At 44.3% G+C, this 22281-nt stretch overlaps 1 protein-coding gene across 1 annotated transcript; it reads left to right on the top strand.

The window, feature by feature from the left end:
* The first annotated feature begins 365 nt into the window (after positions 1-365).
* Positions 366-21820, top strand: LOC116814996 (pancreatic lipase-related protein 2-like). Its single transcript, XM_032762995.2, has 12 exons — positions 366-414; positions 4323-4477; positions 6434-6559; positions 9546-9680; positions 13022-13130; positions 14886-15002; positions 15084-15206; positions 16675-16790; positions 17447-17576; positions 17919-18030; positions 19637-19804; positions 21691-21820. Exons 1-12 carry the CDS (start codon positions 366-368, stop codon positions 21752-21754), a joined length of 1404 nt encoding a protein of 467 aa, XP_032618886.1. The 3' UTR covers positions 21755-21820.
* The last annotated feature ends 461 nt before the right edge of the window (positions 21821-22281 follow it).

Raw genomic sequence — 22281 nt, 5'->3', positions numbered from 1 at the left:
GGACAGTGCCAATTTGGGGGTCTTTTTCTTATATAGGCTCCTATTACCCCCCACCCCCAGTCCCGATGTTTCACATTTGGTACCTGGTCACCCTAGCCATGCCTTAAATGTTCTGTAGTGTATTTTGATGTACCCTGCTTTGAAATAGGAGTAGATTAAAGCACACATTTAAGAACATGCTACCTTTACTTTTCAAGACATAAGTAATGAATGCATAGAAATTGATGCTAGACTGAGTGCTATATAGGTCACTGGGAAAATACTGTTGTATTATACACTTATTACAAGATGAAGACATCTAAATCAATTAGTATCCAAATAAAATGCTTTACCTGGACTTCACATGTATATTTAATTTATTTTAGATGATTGGAATTTGGATTGCTGCACTGTATCTGCTGGACCCAACAGCAGGTGAGATACAATATTTATAAATAACTACACCAAACATGTTGAATTTAGTCATGTTCAAATGAAATAAAAAATTAATAAGTATAATGGAAATTCTTTTCCTTTGACCTCAGTTTATTCTGTGTGATTTATGATGTTGTTCACTTGGTGCTGAGAATTAGCAAAAGGCCTGTGCACCATTTAAGTTCTTATATAAGAGCTCAAGTGATGCATAAATCCCATGTTCACCTTTAGACCCTGATTCTGCATAGTCCTTTGGACACACTTATTTTACACGTGAGCACTGTTTCCCAGGAGCAGCGCAGTAGAATGAGTGTTCAATGTGATGGACATTGTTTGAGATGAACAGAAAAGTCAAAGGAAATAAGTGCTCAAAATTTTGTGATAAATTCCTTCAGAACTCTTACGGAGGGAGGGGGGCGGAGAGGAATCTCCTCTCCTAGACATATACTGAGAGAGATGCCATACTTTAGAAACATGGACTATTCAAAGATTATAATCACTTGATATTGTATCAACTTTACAAATGTTGCATGTATCTTCATGGGATGGCTAGGTGAGGTGCCTCAACAGGTGAGCTAAAAGGTGCATCCTGCAGGAGCTAAACTCAGTAGGGAGTAATTAATGCAATTCCCAATGCTGAAAAAATGCAAGTAACCAGACTTTTGAATTTTTGGCCCCGGGAAAATAACATATGCTAGTTCGACCTGGTTCAAGGAGCCTAATACAAAGGACTTGTAACTGTATCAAATGACAGCCCTGATCAGAGGGGAGGGTCACGCACAGTCAGTCCAAGAACTGACATGAGACTGCGACCACGAGAGACAGGTGCTATGAAAGGGCCCTGTAACCAGGCGGCCTCACCCCTGCGGCGCCTCCTGCTGGTTAGTTTGGGAATTAGCTCAAATTCCAGCTGTGAGCGCCCTCTGCAGGCCAGTAATCCACCTGTCCCGGCTGGCCCCCGTGTCACTCCCTGAAGCCGGTGCCCTTTTACATGGGGTTCTGCCCCCTGGCAGCAACCCCTTTTCCTTAGGGTTTCCCCTTTCTGGGAACCCCCCACCCTCTATCCCCACTTTGCTTCAGTATTGGCTACTGCCAGTCATTAGCTAGCCCCACACCCTGAGGCAGACTGCAGTATCAGCCACTCATCATCAGCCAAGGGGTTTGGCCTACCCGTGGGTTGCACCCTGCAACCCCAGTACCTCTTGGGCTAATCCTAGGCTGCAGCCTGGGGCTTTCCAGGCAGGAGCTCCCCAGCTCCACTGCCTTTCCCCAGCCCTGCTCCACGCTAGGTACCTTGTCTAGTTCCCAGCAGCCAGGCCCTTCTCCCTCTACAGCCAGAGGAAGACTCTTTTTGCTTCTGGCTCCCCTGGCCTTCTTATACAGCCTTGTTGCTCAGTTTGGGGTGTGGCCCCCAGCTGCAGCCACTCCCGCCATCAGCCCAGGCTTCTGGCTCCAGCTACAGCCCCCTCCTGGGCTGTTTTAAGCTGCAAAGGGCAGGAGCCGGTAACCACCCCGCTACAGGCCCCAAGTACTTTAATTCAATCAGGGTCATTATGTGGAAGATGGGTGACAGCTTCATAAGTGAGGAATGCGTAAAAGCTGTTTATTGTTTTTATGTTTCCTCTGAAATGCTTTTGCTCTGAATAAACAGTAATGTGCTCCGTGAGAGCTAGCTGCTCACCCTGGCATTGCACCTGTGAGAACAGGTGCTGATGGGAAGGCTGAGGTGATGATCATAGGGTACGTCTACACTACAGGATTATTCCGATTTTACATAAACCGGTTTTATAAAACAGATTGTATAAAGTCAAGTGCACACGGCCACACTAAGCACATTAATTCGGTGGTGTGCGTCCATGGTCCGAGGCGAGCATTATTTTGGAGTGTTGCACGTGGGTAGCTATTCCATGCTATCCCATAGTTCCCTCAGTCTCCCTGCCCTTAGAATTCTGGTGAGGCCAGTGGCTGATGGGGCAAAAATAATTGCGCAGTGGTTCTGGGTAAATCTTGTCAGTCATTCTTCTACCCCTTTCTCCTCCTCCCCTTGAAGAACGAACATCATTCCGCCCTTTCCCTGTTGCCTGCAGACGCCATAGGCACGGCAATCATGGAGCCCGTTCAGCCTTTTTTTTTTTTTTTTTTTTTTACAATCACCAGTTACTGATCCGCGACAGAGCAATACTCCAGCGCTACACAGCAGCATTCATTGTCTTTGCATATAGCAGAGACGGTTTCATCGTCTGTACCGTCTGCTGCTGGTAAATTGGCAAGGAATGACGGTATCTGTCCTTCTGACGTCTGCTGCTACATGGTGCCCCAGGCTGAGATCAGCCAGGGCAACAAAAGCAAACTGGAATGACTCCCCGAGCAACCCTCCTTTGAGTTTCTAAAATAGAGTCAAGCGCCTAGAATATGCAGTTACTAGAACCAGTGTATCAGATCCCGCAGTGTGTCAGATCCCCAAAAATGATGACTACACGCCATTCACGGGGGTGCCCCTGCAACAACCCACCATTGCTCCCTCCCCCCAACCTTCCTGGCTACCGTGGCAGTCCCCTCATTTTGTCATGAAGTAAATAGAATGCAGGAATAAGAAACACTGAGTTTTAGTGACATAAAATGAGGGGAGCAGCCTCCGGTCTATGACATGCACTTCACTGCTGCAGCATCGCGTCTACCAGCACATTCATAACATAGGGTCACATTGAAAGAAGTCAAGAAACGATTTCTTCCTTTTTCTTTCATGTGGGGAGTAAATTGAGAGCTATTCCCTGACCAGCCGGACAATGTGTTGAACCTACAGCATTGGAACTAGCCAAGATGCAAATACTTTTTGAGACTGCTGTGGACTGGATAGCTGAGTCCTCAGTACCCCATCCCTCAGGAGCTCCATTTGGCTCTGGCTTCCCGTTACGTGGTCACACAGCACTGTTAGCTGAATTTTTTTTTCAAACGCTGACATTTCGTTTCTTAACGGAGCTTTGATAGAACAGATTTGTTTCCCCATACAGCATCAATCCATATCTCCGTATGGTCCATGCTGGAGCCTTTTTGGATTGGGACTGCATTGCACCATGCTGATCAGAGCTCCGCTGGCAAACAGGAAAGAAAATCAAATTTCGCGGGCTTTTCCTGTTTACCTGGCCACAGCATCCGAGTTCAGATTGCTGTCCAGAGCGGTCACAGTGGTGCACTGTGGGATACCGCCCGGAGGCCAATACCGTCGATTTGCGGCCACACTAACCCTAATCTGATATGGTAATACTGATTTTAGCACTACTCCTCTCGTTGGGGAGGAGTACAGAAACCGATTTAAAGAGCCCTTTATATCAATATAAAGAGCGTTGTAGTGTGGACGGTTTAACGCTGCTAAAATCGGTTTAAATGCGTAGTGTAGACCAGGCCATAGAGAACTGCAGGAGTCTGCAGGCTACTTCCCTGGTCCAGAGGAGATCACAGGATCCCGATCCAATAAAGGTGACAGCTAGAGCCTGAGACCTAGGTGGGGTGCCGTCACAAAGACCAGGGAAGGTCAGAGATGCAGTTAACCTGGGAACTGTGACATATACACTTGCTGCTTCTGAGTCAGGAGCTGGCAGTAGTGACACCAACACACATTTGTTTAAAGTCTGTTTTGGTTTTTTTTCCCTTTGGTATGAGGATTCTACAACCCTAAGGAAAAAAAGTTGCCACAAGAGTATCCTGGTGTTTCATTGCGTTTGATGAGTCGCTAACATCTATTCTCTATTACCTGCATTAGCTAACACAGACAGAAAGAATTTGGACTTCAAAATTAATCGTAAAACCAAAGCCCAGTGTCTGCTTCTTTTAAAGCTGTTGCCGCTTCCAATGCACCATCTAACTGTAATGGATCCCAAAATACTAATGATTTGCTTTGTATGCTGCAGGCGAAAAAGTTTGCTACGGACGACTTGGCTGCTTTTCAGATAAACCGCCATGGGCTGGAATACCAGGGAGATTTCTGGCAGGTTTACCTGACTCTCCAGAGAGTATGAACATCAGCTTCACCCTTTACACTAAAGAAACTAGAAATAATTCTCAAGTGAGAACCTACCTCTATTTTAATATAAAAAATTAATTATATCTCCCAACGTTCACTAGCTCTGTAAGAAGAGCATGTCACTCACCGAGTGAGGAAATAAAGAGTCAGGTTGTTGTTAGATGCAGTAACTAACAGAGGTTAAAGTCACTGGGGTAAAAACTGAAATATTTTCATGCACAAACTGAAAAATGAACCAAACAAATGAAAACTTTTTCTGGCACATTTCCTGTGCAAGGAACTGGGAATGCTGCACACTACTGTTGTTTGCAACACATTTAATTCTCTGAGAAAAATGAGGAGACATGTTTTAATAGTCAGTAGCATTTATGCAGTGCTCTAAGTGCTCAATCACCCCTGACAGATAGGAGAACTAGCATCATCATTTTACCGATGGGGAAACTGAGGTGGGGCAACATGATTTGCCAAAAAACATATAGAAAGTCCAGAGCAGAGCCAGAATTAGGCTCCTCACTCCCAATGTTTTGTCTATTCCTCCAGCCCTGCTGCCTTTTAAAGCTAACATAATTTTAAACTCAAATATGCAGCGAGTAAGGGAAGATGAGTGAAGAAGTAGAATTGACGGGAACTGAATGGCTTGGGGAACTTGCAAGGGGGAAAGGAGCCTTTCACGTTTTAATACCTGTAGCCACTGCAGCCAAGTTCAGCTTCAAATGAAGATTATTTCTCTGTCATGGCCTATGTGAAGTCTGTGGTCTCAGTCCATTTCCCCAGAACACAGCTGCCTTCATCATACAAAACCACCACCCTAACTGGTGCCCTTGTTGGCAATTTCAGCAAAAGCCAAAAACTGAATGAGCATGGAGAGTGAACGGCCATCTCTTCCCGGCCGAACAGGGGGAGGCAGTGGAGCAGCGTGAGTAAGCCAGCGCTATTGCTACTGCCCCATGGACACTGCAGTACAAGTGCCATCCCACTGAGCCAGAACTATATCACTTTGGGGGTGGAAGTGAAATGTGCCCAGGAGGTCATATTTTCAAAAAAAAATTAAGTGACTTAGAAAAATGACTTAGACACTTAAGAGCCTAAGTCCCGTTGACTTTCAGTGAGACTTAGGAGCCTAAGACTCTTCTAAAGATGGGACTTAGGAGCTTTTGAACATTTTGCCTTTTGTGTTATGCATGAACATAAAAAACGCAACAAGCTGTGATGGTATAAATGTGACAGCCACCATCTTGGCCAACACAACAGGGATCCAACCAGGCACCTCAAAAGGTAAAGACAGGAGCTACCAAAGCCGGGTCTATGAGAGGGCACATGAGGACCTGTAACATACATTCACAAGTGGGTTACACAAAACATTACTGCTATCCAATACATTAAATCAGGTAGCACATACCTTGTATTATGGCCCAGCAGCTCAACCTGCATTGAATACAAACAACTCAGACTAAGCTCATAGGGGCATCCCCCTGGAATGCTTCAGAGTCCCACTCTCTCCACGCACCCAGAGCAGAGACCCAGCATTAGTTTAAAAAGTTAGACTGAGGGTTAGAGAAATGAATGTACCTCTGCTACTGCACCTAGCACAGAGCTGTACCGCAATGATTCCATCCCCTGTGACTTCCCAAAGCCACTCTTCAGTTGCACTGCAGCACCGGGGATTCAGGAGTTAGGTCAGTAAGGGGGCAGGCAGGAGCTGGGAGGACAGGCTTTGGGGGATACTCAGTGAGGTGCTGCTCATTGTGATTATTTTATGCTGGTTGGCTCTATATAAAGAGCTTTGTACACAGAGAGGAGTAGTTTGGAGCAGCAGGGGACAGAACAGGAGCTCTGCTGCGACTGGGGTTAGAGAGCTGTGGGTTTCCAGGAGTGATGATAGCATCCTATATAAGGGACAATCTGGACCATATTTTGTTTTTATTTCCTAGCTAAGAAAAGCCGGAGGATGACAGAATAGAGGACGATGATTATTACTGTTGTTTTTGCTCAAAACAGGTGATCTCTGCGATACATTCCTCAACTATCAAAGACTCACATTTTGGCCCACATAGAAAAACACGCTTCATTGTTCATGGATTCATGAGCACCGGAAAACGCGGCTGGGTGGTAGAGATGTGCTTGGTATGAGAGAATATCCTATAATTTCCAACTTTAACTGCAGCCACATTCAATCACTGTTTCTTAAACACTAATATTAAACTTGCATTTTGACTGCCACTTGATGTTCCTAATGGGCAAGAGGTGCTAACCCATATGTAACAACTTTAATAATCACCTCGCCCTTTTAATGAATGTAAGTGTGGGAGTGAATTAGACTGTACATTCCATATGGCTTTGACAGGAAATGAGAATGCTGGGTTGGGTTTAAGGTTGTGCATATGTTTTTGTAGTAGTCCAGCTTTGGAAGAAAAACCTATACTTCTTGTGGTGTCCACTCCTCCCTGGGTGGTTGGGGGAGTTAATAACACTAATACCTAGCTCTTATATAGTTCCTTTTATCCATAGATGTCAGTGTTTTACAAAGGCAGCCAATGTCATTATCCCCATTTAACAGATGGGGAAAATGAGGCACACAGATATAAAATAACTTACCTATAGTCACCCAGCAGACTAGTGGCAGAGTCTGGAATAAAACCCTAGTCATCTGAGTTCCCAGCCAGTGCGCTATCAACTCACCTATACCAGCTCTCAGCTGGAAGAGACTATCCCTCTGCCATTACCACTCACAAGCCAGCCCTGAAAGTTTAGCCCCAGTCACACAGAACTATTATGGCTCCTTATGTCAATCAGTCTAACAGAGTAAATTCTACTTTGGACAAATGAATGGAAAGCAGTGATATGTGCATGTATATACAGAGAAAAGGAAATTCTTCTCCCCAAAGTAGAACTCCTACTCAGCAAACTAAAAAGAGGAAAGTCTGGGCCTCAACAAACACTGATCTGCAAAAGCAGAGAGAGCCTATGGCATAAGGCTCCAGGGGAAATCCATTTATACTCAGGATCAAGCTAACCACTGCGTAACCAGGAAGTAGATAGTACCTTAGGCCCTGACATTATGAAGGCTTGCACGCCTGCTTAATTTTACACACTGGAGGTAGTGGGCCCACTCAGAGTGAGTAAAATGAAGCACATGTGGAAGTCTTTGTAGTATTGGGAATCTTAGCAAATTCACCAGAAGTTGGATTTTTATTCTAATGGAGATGGTGTTTAATTTTATTTTGATCTCATGCCAAGCTTACACTGTTCCAAGCATTCAGATATTGAAACTTAGGCAATGTCTGCACTACAGACCTTACAGCAGCACAGCTGCACCACTATAAGGACATCTATGTAGCCACTCTGTGCTGAAAGGAGAGAGCTCTTTCCAGCCCGCACAGCATGGTCCACATCAGCACTTTTGTGGTTGAAACTTTCATTGGTCAGGGGTGTGTTTTTTTCACACCCTGACCAACAAAAGTTTTACTGACAGAAGTGCTAGTGTAGACATAGCTTTAACTTTTTTCTTCCTTGCGGTTTGGTTAACTGTGCTGAAGCTAACAGATGGTCTTGTTACTCACTACTCCTACACTACATTTAAAAGTTAAAAAAATCTTTATCCAAAGGTTAGTTAGCTGTTCAGTAGAACCTTCTGAAAGAATAAAGCATGAGAAGGCTAGAATCTACAGTAATACCAATATGCTGTCTTGGTTTAGCACACAATTCATATCTAGAACTCTCAGTTAAGGCGGGTCGAAAATTTACCATCAAAACTGTTTTTTAATGGAAAATTGGACTTTTGACAAAATGATTTTTTGTGAAAAATATCAATTTTCTATGGGATATTTTGCGTTTTCAGAAAATAAAACTTTTCTGAATTAAAATGGTCAGTTTTTCAGTGAAAATTTGAAATTTTCTAGAGGAAAATATTTTCCATCCGGCTCTACTCGCAATTACTGGAATCATCTTAGACACTTAGGAAAAATAAACCACGCATGACCAAAAATATCTTGAAAAGTCAATACACAGCAGAGAACCTAAATTCTCTGTAAATTGTAAATATTTCAATGCCCTCTCAGTGGAGGCTGTTTTATACTGTCTCTTGATACAAAATACTAACCTTAAAATGGAAAAAAAAAGAGATGGCCATACAGTGTCTCTCACTGTCTCATGTTATATAGGATATGACCAAAATTTACCTTCTTCCATTGAATACAAAAAAGGCCAGGCTACAATGTGGTCCATGTACCGGCTCAGGGGAATGAGAGGGGTAAGAACCCCACAAACCATTTCATCTCCTCCCCAAGCCTTAGGTCTAGGCATAAAGTGGTAAACCAGCACTCTATGCACTTCCATCCCCCACCCACCCCTGAGCAGGAAGTGGAGCCTTTGCTCCTCTAAGCAGAGCAGCTGAACTGTTGGTAATAATCCACCAGCATCTAATTACTGGTCCCATGGAGCAAAATAGGAAGGAGGGAAGGAATCCTCTCTCTAAGGCATGAGTCATGGGTCAGCACAGACATACTGCCTTGTGAAGAGGACAGACGATAGAAGCACAGTGCACACCTTCATGTTTACACTCTTATTATAGTAAATGGTGAGTTATGATGGGAAATTAGAGAGAACAATATCCCTGACGTTTGTAAACCTCCAGTGTGGAAGTCATCAGGCTTTTAGCTTTACGTGCTGTTGTAGAAACCTCCCACTCAGGTCTGAGCCCCTCACGCTCAGTTGTCTTTTTCAGAATTGAAGCGAGAGCTTTAAAAATTAAAGGTTTCATTAAACTGTTTACAGAAGAGAAAACAAAACAGTCAGAAATTGTAAACTGCAATAAATCAGTTTATAGTTCTGATCTGAAATAAGTGTTTATGGTGACAAAAATTGAAAAATATTTTGATTGCGCTTTTTTAAAGTTCAGACATCTGTTTGTGTAAACGTCAAAGTTTTCATCCTATTGTGCTTCATGAAAAGACCCATATTAATGTGTGTAAGTGCTGTAGTAAAAGTTTGTCCTTTGTAAACAACAATCAACCCAAATGCTCAATTTACTTAACGATTCATTTAGGTTTAAGTTGAATCACTATTTTACTGTATGCTTTCATAAGTTCTTTGTTTTCTGTTTACACACTAGCTGCTAGTGGAAGTGGAAGATGTGAACTGCATTGCCGTGGACTGGGCAGATGGTGCAAAAGGCACATACATCAGTGCAGTGAACAACATCCGTGTTGTTGGAGCTGAGATTGCTTATTTCATAAATACTCTTATGGTAAAAATATATTATGAATTTTAAGTTACTTTTTAAAGCTAAGATTCACATGAGCATAATGGGTTTATGTAACCCGTGTATTTGTGCTCTGATCTTGTTTTCTTGTGGTCAGAAAAGTAGGATTCAAAAAGTTAATGTTTTGGGAAGTGCAGAACACAGTAGATAGTTGAGAACCACCAAAATGGGGATACCTCACATAAACACAAATGGTACTAAGATATGTCCTAAAGATAGTACAGTAATGTGATAGAAGTGACTAATTAACTTAAAAGACCAGTAGGTGGCAATATTTCTTTGCTTTCTCAACTGTATTTGTATAATCACTGCAAGGAGGCACCAACATGATTTTTAAAGTGATTAGTAAATACTTGTTAGGAATACATACTTATGCTTGAGATAGCGTTACATTCTCAATTTAGCAATTCATTCCCAAAGCAATCAGATACTGGGAGCAGTCCAGAGGCTCACTTAATACTGCTGGATTTCTGGTTCTGATGTCTGGCTACAGGATATAAACACTCTTAAGTCCTCTAGTTCTGACTTTGTTACTTCTTGGCACAAAAGAGCCTGAGAATTATCCCCGGGTTTCCCTATTAACAACTCTCTTGTCCTGCCTCTGCTGCCAGTCCCTAGTCTTTGTCTGACACAAGAGAAAAGAGTTTCAAACTTAGGCACCTAAATCAAAGTGGCTGATTTACAAAAGTGCTGATACCTACATGCACTTTGAATAGAGTTGCGGATGCTCAGTACCTCTGAGAATCGGGGCATTTATATAGCTAAATACATGTGGATTTAGATGTCACAGATTAGACATCTATGTCTGAAAGTTTTGGCCAAGGTACTTAAGGCTCCATCTAGAGTGACCAGGTGTCCGGTTTTCGACCGGAATACCCGGTCAAAATGGGATCCTGGCGGCTCCAGTTAGCACCGCCGACTGGGCCATTAAAGGGTGTGTGCCTGCGAGCAAGAGCAACGTGCAGAGCCTCCTACCCCACCACCCCCGCATACTAGTGCCAGACCTGCTGGCCACTTCTGGGGCGCGTGCAACATGGTGTCAGAACACGCAGGGAGCCTGCCTTACTCCCAGTGCACCGCTGACCAGGAACCACCTGAGGTAAGCCTGCAACCCGAGTTCCAACCCCTTGCCCGAGCCCTGAGCCCCACCTCAAACCGGGAGCCCCCCTCCTGTACCCAAAACCCTCATCCCCAGCCGCACCCCAGAGCCCACACCCTGTCCCACTCCCCAACTCCCTCAACTTGTAGCCTCCCTCCCATACTCCAAATCCCTCAGCCCCACCCCCAAGCCTGAAGCCCACACCTGCACCCCGAAGTCCTCATCCCCAGTCCCACCCCAGACCATGCACCCCCAGCCCAGAGCCATACTCCCTCCCACATCCAACACCCTGCCTCAACCCGCAGCCCCCTCCCACATTCCAAATCCCTTGGCCACATCCCCAACTGGAGCCCTCTGGTGCACCCCAAACTTCTCATCCCCAGCCCCACCCCAGAGTATGCACCCCCAGCTCAGAGCTTGTACCCTCTCCTGCCCCCAGGCCCTGCCGCAGCCCAGAGAAAGGGTTGAGGAGAGCAAGCCATCGAGGGAGGGGGAATGTAGTGAGCAGGGGCAGGGCCTCGGGTAAGGGACCAGGATAGGGTATTCGGTTTTGTACAATTAGAAAGTTGGCAACCGTAAGGCTCCATCTGATGTAGTATAGGTTTTGCAAAAACCAGCATCTCAAGGGAGTACCTTCTAAACTTGTTGCCTGACAGACCCTATCATTTCCAGCCTGGTGGCTTTGGTCCTATGCCTCTAGTCTTCTTCCTGTACAAGATCCTAGATACTTACTGACCTGCCTTCCACAGAGTCATCTCATTTCCTTGGACGAGGAGGCCCCAGCTGCTCATGAGATTTGTGTGTCCCTCTCTCCATTCAATATGGCTGTACTGTGGAGTGTTTGTTATCCAGACCTATACTTCACCACAATGAAAATACTGCCATAATGAAATCACTGCATACATGGTTCTTGGGCTTCTACTGTTTTCTCTGTTCACTGATTGGTTTCTCCCTCTGAGACCTTTATAAAGATGTAAATTGATTTTTTTTAAATTGTGGTTTATGCATTTCTCTCCCATCAATTGTATAACCTACTTCCATCGCTCAAAGCCCTGAGTTTGGGCACAAAATTCAATCAAACCCAGGCCAAGCTATTGGCTACCAACTGAAGCAGAGACAGTTCACAGACAGATATTTTCTCTTTGTGCCTAACAGAATATGAGACAACTGTATTATGACTGGATCTTCAGTGTAGATGTCCTACGCCTGTACAATACTAATTATATATGTTTTCCATGAACACAGTATTTGTGAGGACTCTGGAACAGGACTTTGCCACTGAACAATTCACCTGCAACAGTCACAAGTAAATCAAACCACTATGGCTTCATGAATGGCCAACAGGAACTATTAGGAGATATTTGGTTTGAACTTAGCATGGATACCTACTAAAATCATTGGCAAAAGTGATAAGGAAAGTGGGTAACACTGTAAATTGAAAGCCTGGGACTCTTTCATTTAAAGGTAAAAACATTTGAAAATACTGTAGCCAAAGTGTTTTTTCTGTTCTTCTATCAAGGAAGACAAGCAAATATGGCTGGATGCACTTTTTCTGATACATGCATAAGCAAGTGAGGTTGTGGACTCCAGGTAACTAGTCACTGTTGCTTTCAGTGTCACAAAAGTTGCAACTCCTTGGGTCAAATACACCCCTTTACAGAGTGTATTCACCAATTAATCGCCACTTAAACTTCTAGGGCCACGTGACACCTAAGGGGTGAACAGGCCTTGTACAGTCACTCCGCACAGAGGTGGGTGAATTTCATCACATCCAAGCTTACTGAAGAGATGCTTAAAGGGTGGCTTGATCATAATACATAATTACCTATATGGGGAAACAGAATTTTGATAGAGAGCACTTCAGTCTAGCAGGCAAAGGAATATCAAGATCCAGTGGCGAGATCCTGAAGCTAGACAAATTCATTCTAGAAGTAAGGTGCCCACTTTTAACAGTGAAGTTAATTAATCATTGGACCAACTAACCAAAGGTTGTGATGAATTCACCATCACTGGAAATCTTTAAATCAAGGGGGGGATTTTTTTTCTAAAATGTTCTAGTTCAAACAAGAATTAATACAGGGAAGTCCTATGACCAGTGTTATGCAGGAGGTCAGACTAAATGATCACAATGGTCCCTTCTGGCTGTAAAATCTATGAAAATAAGGCATCTTCTGCATTTGAAATTTAAATACATATGTTTTATTATTTTTTTTCAAAAACTCATCAGAAAATGTTTCAATACTGCCCTTCTCATATCCACATCATTGGGCATAGTCTGGGTGCACATGCTGCAGGAGATGCGGGAAGAAGAATACGAGGCATCAAAAGAATAACCGGTAGGCTAGTCCCTAAGATGGAACGTTACACGGTATGTTCTTTAAGAGGAAAGAAGTTTGCAAAGCTGGACCCACTGAGCCAAACAGGCAAAAGGGGTGTATCTTCACCAACTTCAATGAGTTGGGGTGCTTGCTTAGCCCATTCTGTGTGTTGTTCCTATAGACATCACTATGCATTCTTTATGGCGTTATCATGAGTAAGCAAAACAGTATTGCTTTAGTAACAGTATTAAAATAGTAATAGTATTAAAATATCAACACTGAGGATTCTTGTGCAGATCTGTTTAGTGGTCTCAAGCAAATGATGACCTGAGATACGACTGGAAAGTTTCTCCCCACACACAGTTTTCCATGTCTTACAATCAATTTGCAAAGTGAAGCTTAAGTTTCTCCTTAATATACTTTAGTGGAAGTGGGAACTGGGGTGGGACTTATTAACAAGGCAGATACACTCTGCCTCCAAGGAGTCTCCCAAAGGCCACTGTTAAGACATATGTCTTGCTCTGAATGGGTTTAAGAAGTGAGGTGGGAACACAGGCTACAATCCCACTAAATGACCTTTTCCCAGGCCTTTGAGAGGAAATAACCACACAAGTCCCCTGAGGACTTTTCTGTGCTGTCTCTTGGTTTTCTCCACCCCTACATGCACCCGCACAGCAGCAGAGCGTGACAGCAATCTCTGCACTCCCATGAGCACAAGCACTGCTTCAGCAATAGAAAGAGGGTGGTCACATCCTCACCTCTCTCCGACACAAAACTAGCTCTGCCTAGAGTGAGAGACACCTCTGGCACAGTTCCCACGTTCTCTTACAGCAAGGAGTTCCTGCTAGAGTGGAGCACCATTGTACCACATGTTTAAACCATGATAGAGGTCTAAGTATTGGGAGAAGGTGGTTCTCCCTATACAGCTATTGGACCCTGCTAAGGGTTTGTGGGCACAACCAGCAGAGCCAGACAGGCTATAACTGCATTCTTGTGTTGTATTTTGTTTTTTCCCTCTCACTTCTCCAGATTCATTTGTAGTAGTTACCATTGCTAGCGATAGGAGGTTGGTGATTAAGGCACTGAACTAGGATAGATCAGTTCCTGGCTCTGTGAAAGGCTTCTTGTGTGACCTTGAGCAAGTCACTTAATCTCTGTGATTCAGTCCTTTATCTGTAAAAGGGGGATAATCATGATAATGCTTCCTTTCTCTGATTAGATTGCAAGCTCCTTTGTGCAAGGACTGTCTCTTGCTTTGCATTTGCAATGTGCCTATTACAGTTGGGCCCAATGGGTGCTGCTAAAATACAAATAAAAAACTGATCAAAAACTTTTTAGTCTTTCCATTCCACACCAGCAGAAAATGTAGGAAACTGGATCATTCTGTTAAAAACTCTCCTTATCCTTGGTCATATGACACCATTATACACTAACCAATAGTACTTTGCTTGTGCTGGGATGAGTTTGCAGAAAAGCTGCCTTCTAGGAGTTGAGACTCACTTCTAGATCACTTGGGAAAAACAGTAGCCCACTAAGAGAAACAAGGCTTCATTCTCCTTGCAGTGACTACATTTTATGAAGTATTCTGACTTCTGTAAGTGTTTTGACACTGTACAAATGTTTATTACATTCAAATGTTCAGTGCACTGGCTGGAGTTCTAACCCATCTTTACATTACTACTCCCCATGCATTATATACTTCATTTGAAACTGATGCTCTACATGTGCACAATTTTTTTCCAATCCAACAGTGAATAATTTGTTTCTCTTTAGGCTTGGACCCCGCTGGGCCCTTTTTTGAAGGCACTCCGCCTAAAGTCAGATTGGACCCTACGGATGCAAGATTTGTTGACGTTATTCATAGTAATGCTGCCCAATTTCCTACTGTAGGTAAGATCCCATAAACATTTTCAGCAACAGTCCTGACACTGAATTAACTGAGGCACTCCCCATGTCGCGTATGTATTTCAGGGTTTGGAATGGTTAATACCACTGGCCACCTTGACTTTTACCCAAATGGAGGCAGCATTATGCCTGGATGCGATGATGTAATTATTCCAGTGACTAAAAAAGACTGTCGAGTCTTCGCTGAAGGTAAATCTACTTCAAACATCTGCAGCATTTACTCAGTGTCTGTTCATATCATAGTTCTGAACATGGCAAATGGAGCTTTTTTGAGGGTTTCATTTTAAAAATAATGTTTTTGCATATTTAATGATGGGTGGGAAAAAAAACCATGAAACAATGAGGGCCAGATGACAGCCTTGATGGCCTGAAGGTAGCGTAAGGGGGGAAAATGGTCATACAGAAGACATGGGATCAGCCTTAATTTTCATAATTTGACTGTAGATTTGGGGTAGAGATCATTTAGTACTTCCCATTACGACTGAAGTGTCTGGCCAGGGTGAGGACAAGGTCATGATTATACCTATACTGGGGCAGCGCTAGCTCTCACTTTGGAATAGAGCGAGGATTGGCAACCTTTGGCACGCAGCCTGTCAGGGAAAGCCACTGGTGAGCCAGACCAGTTTGTTTACCCGCCGCGTCCGCAGGTTTAGCCAATCGTGGCTCCCACTGGCCGCGGTTCGCTGTCCCATGCCAATGAGGGCTGCAGGAAGCAGCATAGGCCAAGGAGAGGCTTTCCCTGACAGGCCACGTGCCAATGCTTGCTGACCCCTGGAATAGAGGCTGCAAGTGACACCTCTCACCATGCTGCATCTAGCACCCATAAGGCATTGAGCAAAGGCACAAAGCCTGAGAGTGCATCCCCCCTCCCTATAGCAACTTGAGCCAAAGAGCTGGGCTGAACGTCTCCATGGAGAAGGGTGAAAGAATCCCCTCTCTACATGGCTTGGAATGGTGGACTCAAAGCTTGTGTATCCCTTATACTCTATTCAGTTCATCTGAATTGCATTCTTTACGGCAGGCGTTCTCAAATTTCATTGAATTGTGACCCCTTTTCGACAATAAAAATTACAACATGACCCCAGGAGCCTAAGCCAGTCCAAGCCCCAGGTGTGTGTGTGTGGGGAGGAGGGGGCGGACAAATCCGAAGCCCTAGGTCTTCAGTCCCAGGCAGGGGTCTGTAATCTGAGTCCAGATGCCCAGGGCTAAAGCCCTTGGACTTCAGCCCTGGGAGGTGATGCTCGGGCTTCAGCTTCAGCCCCAGGAAGTCTAAGCCAGCCACAGCTACCCACTTTCTGGTCCCGACCCACAGTTTGAGAACTGCTGCTGTATGACATGCTGCAACACAAAAAATGATACTGTGCTGCGTAGCTGTTTTGTAACATGGATCAATATCCACAAGAGAATTTAGGCAGGTGGGAACCCAGTTTTCCAGCTATGAGAAGTCAATGCATTGGTCAATTGAAGCGGAGAGCTTCCCGTATGCTATTGACGACCAGAAACCCCTAAGATTCCCCTTAAGAAATGCTACAGGACCATCTATCCTTCCAGCCAGAATTTTTATTATTGTTATAAAGGAGAAAAAACCACCCCTGCGCTACATGGCCAAATGTAATAGAAGATGGTTTCAGAGACACTCATAATTTTGATTCAACAGATGCCAATTCTCCTATATGCCATCATTCACGCAGCCATCAGTTTTATTTTCAAAGTATCCTCCATCCCAATGGATTTCTTGGATATCCCTGCAGGACATACGAGTTCTTCCGGTCGGTAAGCATAACAGCCCAAGAATGGGTGAGCTGCAGATATTAACAACTCTTCTTTCATGTGCACACATCACACACAGTCTCAGGTGCTAGGGTGTCTCTGCTCTCCCAGTGCCTGATTGGGATCAGGACTTGGGGAGAACAAAGCTCCCAACAATAATAAAGCAATGCCAGCTGGTAGAGAGCAGGCATGTGGCAGGATAGATACAGATAAACCCTGGCTCCCATGCCGTACCACTGGTGGAATCCTGGGTATCTGATGATTCCACTGGGATAGGTCAAACCTCAGGTGTCTCCTATGCTACATGTTCCATTGGAGGTTTATGACTAGCATAAGTTTTGTACAAATCCTAGGCAGAAAAAAAGGCTGTGTTTGAAATAGAAGGGTTCAGACCATCACCACCTGGAAGTTAAGTGCACCCCTCATTGTTATGGGTAAAGAGTTAGTTTGTTTCATCCTCAGATGGTTAAGCATAAATAATCAGTAAAGAAACTGACATCAGAAACAGGACATTGAAACGCAGCGGGGTTCAATAGCGTGGGAAGGAAATGGTCAAGGCTTTGGCAGCATCAGGGCCACCTCTTCAGCTTTAGTCTTGCAAGAGTTAGGATGAAAAGAAAAATATTCCACATTACCCAGATGCTCTTATTTTCCCCTAGGGACTCTGCTTCCCATGTCCCAGAGAAGGCTGCCCAATGATGGGTCACTACGCGGATCAATATCCAGCTAAACTGGAGAATATAAACCAAAAATATTTTTTAAACACAGGAGCACACCCACCCTTCACTAGTAAGTGTAGAAGGGTAATTATTTAGCCAAATAGATGCGGGGGGGAAAGAGGTGGGAGTTTGAAATGAGGTGATCTAAAGCTGTAAACTTGCTGTGCTGTTATAAACCTTTGATAAGCTGAATGGTGGTAGTTTTCCACATCTCTCTAGTATACGGCTGCTGACAACCAAGAAAAACACTAAACCGTTTACCAAAGTCCATTCTTGCTGAGACTCTTGAGCTGCCTGTTCTTCAAACGAGAACAGTAAAAGTACACTTAAAAAGAGAACTGTCACTGTTTGCGGTATGCAAGGAACCTAAACAATGCCAGCAATCTACTTTTATTTGGCTTTTGTTGTGTAGGTTGGAGCCACCGAATATCTGTCAAGCTGTCGGGCACGAAGAAAGCGACAGGGGAACTAAACATAGTTTTGCATGGTACAGACGGGTTCACAAAGCAGTACAAAATTATCTGGTAAGTTCAATGGCACAAGACTAGGCTTTGTAGTGTGTCTATACTTCATTCACACCTCTGTTTGCAAGTCATGTTTAAAGACTGCAAGCAACAAACGTTTGTTCATTGTTGCAGTCATCTTAGTTAATACATGTTAAAAGAGACAAGGCTTATGAGAACTGGCTAATGGTTAGAGTAGGGGCATGACAGTCAATTCCTTTGCCTGGGCTCTAACATTTAACAAGCACTCGGGAGTCTGATTTGCCTGGGGAGAAGGCTCCAGCCAGCTCTGACAGAGACATACACCGCTACCTCAATATAAAGCCACCCGATATAACACGAATTTGGACATAATGCAGTAAAGCAGTGCTCCAGGGGGGCAGGGCTGCACACTCTGGTGGATCAAAGCAATTTCAATATAACACGGTTTCACCTATAACGTGGTAAGATTTTTAGGCTCCTGTACTTCCATTCAGGTCACACCAGGGTGTGTGCAGCTTTACCACAGGCATTGGCCTAGCCCTAGTCACTTCCATGCTAGCATTGTGATAGCTTGTTAGCATATTCACTCCCACATGCCAGCATGATTCCCAGCTCTGCCACTGACTTGCTGTATGAACTCATGCAAGCTGCTTAACCTCCGGGGCTTGGTTTACGCAATCTGTAAACTGGGTATACTACTTATCTTGACTACATTAAAAAGCTTTATTAATGTGAGAACAGCACAGAGACCTTTAGATGAAGGGTGCAAAGGGTGTATGGACCTTCACAACCTAACTCCTCCCTCTGTTCAGCCCATGATGCCAGCCTCCACCTCCCACTTGCTAAATTTTCACCTTTGTGTTTTCTCCAATGCTGCCCCTCATGCTTGGGAGGAGCTCCCTGTAAACTTCCACAAAGCTACCTCATTATCCTCCTTCAACCTCTCTTCTCCAATGATGTCTCCAAAAACCTCGACAATGGTTAAGCTACCAGCATGCTGGAACCACAACCCAGCTAGCTGACCAATATTTCTCATTGTTTCCTTTTACTCTCCCCATGTGTCTGTTGTCATCTGTTGTCTCTTGTTTTACTCTTAGACTGCAAGCTCTTTGGGGCAGGGACCATCTTTTTGTTCTGTACCTATACAGCATCTAGCACAGGGGATGCTACAAAAATAAAAATTATTATTTAAAAAGGTATGAAGTGTTATAAAATAATAAGGGCAACATGCTGAAAGTTCTTTAGAACCTGTCTTAGCTCTGCAGCCTCCTAGACCAGTGGTTCTCAGCCAGCAGTCTGGGGCTCTCTGTGGGGCCACAAGCAGGTTTTACAGGGTTCGCCAAACATGGCCGGTGTTACACTCACTAGGGCTCAGGGCAGAAAGCCGAAGCCTTGCCGCATGGGATTGCAGCCTGGGGCATCGAGCCCCACCGTCAGGGGCTGAAGCCAAAGCCTGAGCAACTTAGCTTCCTGCTTACTATCCTCTAACAATGGCCCTGGCTTTTATATGCAGAAAAACAGTTGTGGCACAGCTGGGCTGTGGAATTTTTATTACATGGGAGGGGGCTCAGAAAGAAAAAGGTTGAGAACCCCTGCCCCTGGACTATATCAGATAGTGTCACTCTCCTCATTCTCCTATTTGCAGTGGACTCCTTCATCAAAGCAGCATTTATACCAAGTATGTTGATGTTGAAATTAACCCAAGAAATATTACAAAAGTTGAATTTCTCTGGAATAAGAACATATTGACTCTGCTTTGGGCCCGACTGGGAGCAGAAATGGTACATATAATCAATGAAGAAGATGGCCATGTGTAAGTACACTTGTTTTACACTATGTTAGTCATTTATAAAAAGAGCCAAATTTGACATTGAGGTTTGCTCCTAAAGGGTGAGATTCTCACCTATGCAAAGAGCTAGCATACAAGGGCAAGGCCCACTTTAGTCCCACTTAAATCCTTCAAACAGAGCTTAAATGGGAGCTCAAGGGTGCCCAGGCATTAGGCTGGCTTTCTGCTTGGAGATGGATTTCATCCAAAAAGCAATTTTAACTGCATACACAACAGTGAAATACAGCAGCTCTAGAGACTCTGTGTGGGATCGATTGATTTCAGTTGTTCATGTCATCGCTGTGTATTCAAGTTGATCGAGTGGACTGATGCTTCTGTTTGATCCACCGTATTTCTAGACTGGGGTGTGTGTGCACATTTTGTAGTTTCTGTAAACTGAGCTCATTGCACACACCAGAGGCTCCTTGCATCCCTCCGTTCTCTCCCACAAGCTCCCATCCCCTCAATTTCCAGGGACACCCGGGGGCGGGGGGCAAGTGGGGAATTTGCCCCGGGCTCGCGGGGGCCCCCCATGAGAATATAGTATTCTATAGTATTGCAACTTTTTTTATGGAAGGGGCCCCAAAAATTGTTTTGCCCCAGGCCCCCTGAATCCTCTGGGCAGCCCTGTACATTTCATTTACTCCGTGCAGCTCCCCCCTACCACTTGCCTCATGCCAGGGGCTCTATGTAGCTCACATTCCCCTCTCTGACACATGCCAGTGTCTCTTCACATCCCCCCTCACCTCCTCCCATTCCAGGGTCTCTGTGCTCCCACCATCCCTGGTCCTGCATCTCCCTCCATGCCAGTGTCTCTGTGCACCTCCACTCCATCTCCTCCATGCCAGGAGCTCTGTGCACTCTCTTTCTCCTTCCACCTCCAAGCCCTCTCTGTAAGGCTCTCTTATTTTTGTTGGAATCCAGGCTATAGACAATCAACCCACACAGTAAGTTAAGCTGTTGCCTCTCATATGTCTAGGCAGCAGCAGAGGGTTGCAATGAGATTCTTCTGCCTGCAGCAGGAGGCAGTCTTGGAGCCCTGATTTTCCATGGAATCAGGTTTTTCTGGGGCTCTGATTTGCAGCAAAATCAACAGGGTTGTGCCTATTGATGCCTGGAACACTCCTTGAATTTTTGGAATTTGTCAGATATGGGGTTTCAGTGAGATCATGTTACAGGCAGACAGCAAAATGCCAGAGAGCTGAGTGTTAGATTTCACCTGGCTTGGCCAAAAAAAATAGACAAGGGCATCCAAAACCTTAAAGGATACTCCTTTATTACACTCTGTATAAATCCTTGTTAAATACTTTTTGAGAAAAAACCCCAAGGTTACCATTTCTGTGACATGACTTTCCACAAGTACCACCATACAGGCAACATTTTAAGTGTCTGTCAGACAGTTAGTGCAGGTCACGCCCAAATGTGTTATTTTCAAGGAAGGTATTTCCAGGAGCAGTATCAGGGAAACAAAACTTGTACATATTTTTGTTCAAAGAGACAGGTCAGGACATGAACTTAAACAGACTTATTAGCGGCTATACACAAGCTCCTCTGTGTTTGGAAGTACCCAGATAAACCCATTTCTAACAAGATCATCATACAGTGTGGCCCTGAATATGCAAAGCCTGCTTCCACAAAAGTGAAGGTAGCACTGCACACTGATGGAAATATATAGTGTTCCATCAATTCTTGTCACCCCTTTATACGATTTGGCTGAACTACTGTTATGTAAGTGGAGTACTCCTCCTTCCAGATGAGCAGGGTCTTGGCTGGCAGAATCAAATGAGCCAATAAATGTAACCAATGTTCCTACCCACCTTTGGAAAAACATTTGTAGTGAAATATTGACTCAAGTTTTTTTTTTTCTCCAGGTCTACATATTGTGGAAATGGAAATGTGAAATATGGAATTCCACAGTTACTTACACCTTGCTAAATTGAATCCCATCAACTATGGTTCCTGTGTTCATAGAATGTCAGGATTGGAAGGGACCTCAGGAGATCATCTAGTCCTACCCTCTACTCAAGGCAGGACCAATCCCCAGACAAATTTTTGCCACAAATCCCTAAATGGCCCCGTCAAGGATTGAACTCACAATGCTGGGTTTAGCAGACCAATGCTCAAACCACTGAGCTATCCCTCCCCCCATCAGTCCTCTCTCTGGGGTTGTTTTCATACACAGCTATTGATAGAAAATAATTCTTAAATAGGTAGTTTTCTTTCTCTTCTCCCCCCTTGCAAACACACTGATGGGTTTTTCAAGCAAGAAGTCATTGGTTCCAGTTTATCCAAAGTCCACTTCCCTTGTAAGAGACAGGGGCAGGTGCTACAGGAGTATATATATAGGTGCACTGATAATTGTAATATTTACACAATCTTTTCAAACAGGCTCACAGACAAATACAAATGTTTTCCACTGTGTTGCATTTGCAAGATTCTCTCTCTTTAATGTCAAGTATCAG

Source organism: Chelonoidis abingdonii, chromosome 15, assembly GCF_003597395.2.
Source record: "Chelonoidis abingdonii isolate Lonesome George chromosome 15, CheloAbing_2.0, whole genome shotgun sequence".
Lineage (NCBI taxonomy): Eukaryota > Metazoa > Chordata > Testudines > Testudinidae > Chelonoidis > Chelonoidis abingdonii.
The sequence above is the reverse complement of the archived record's forward strand: the minus strand, read 5'-3'. Positions and strand labels throughout refer to the sequence as shown.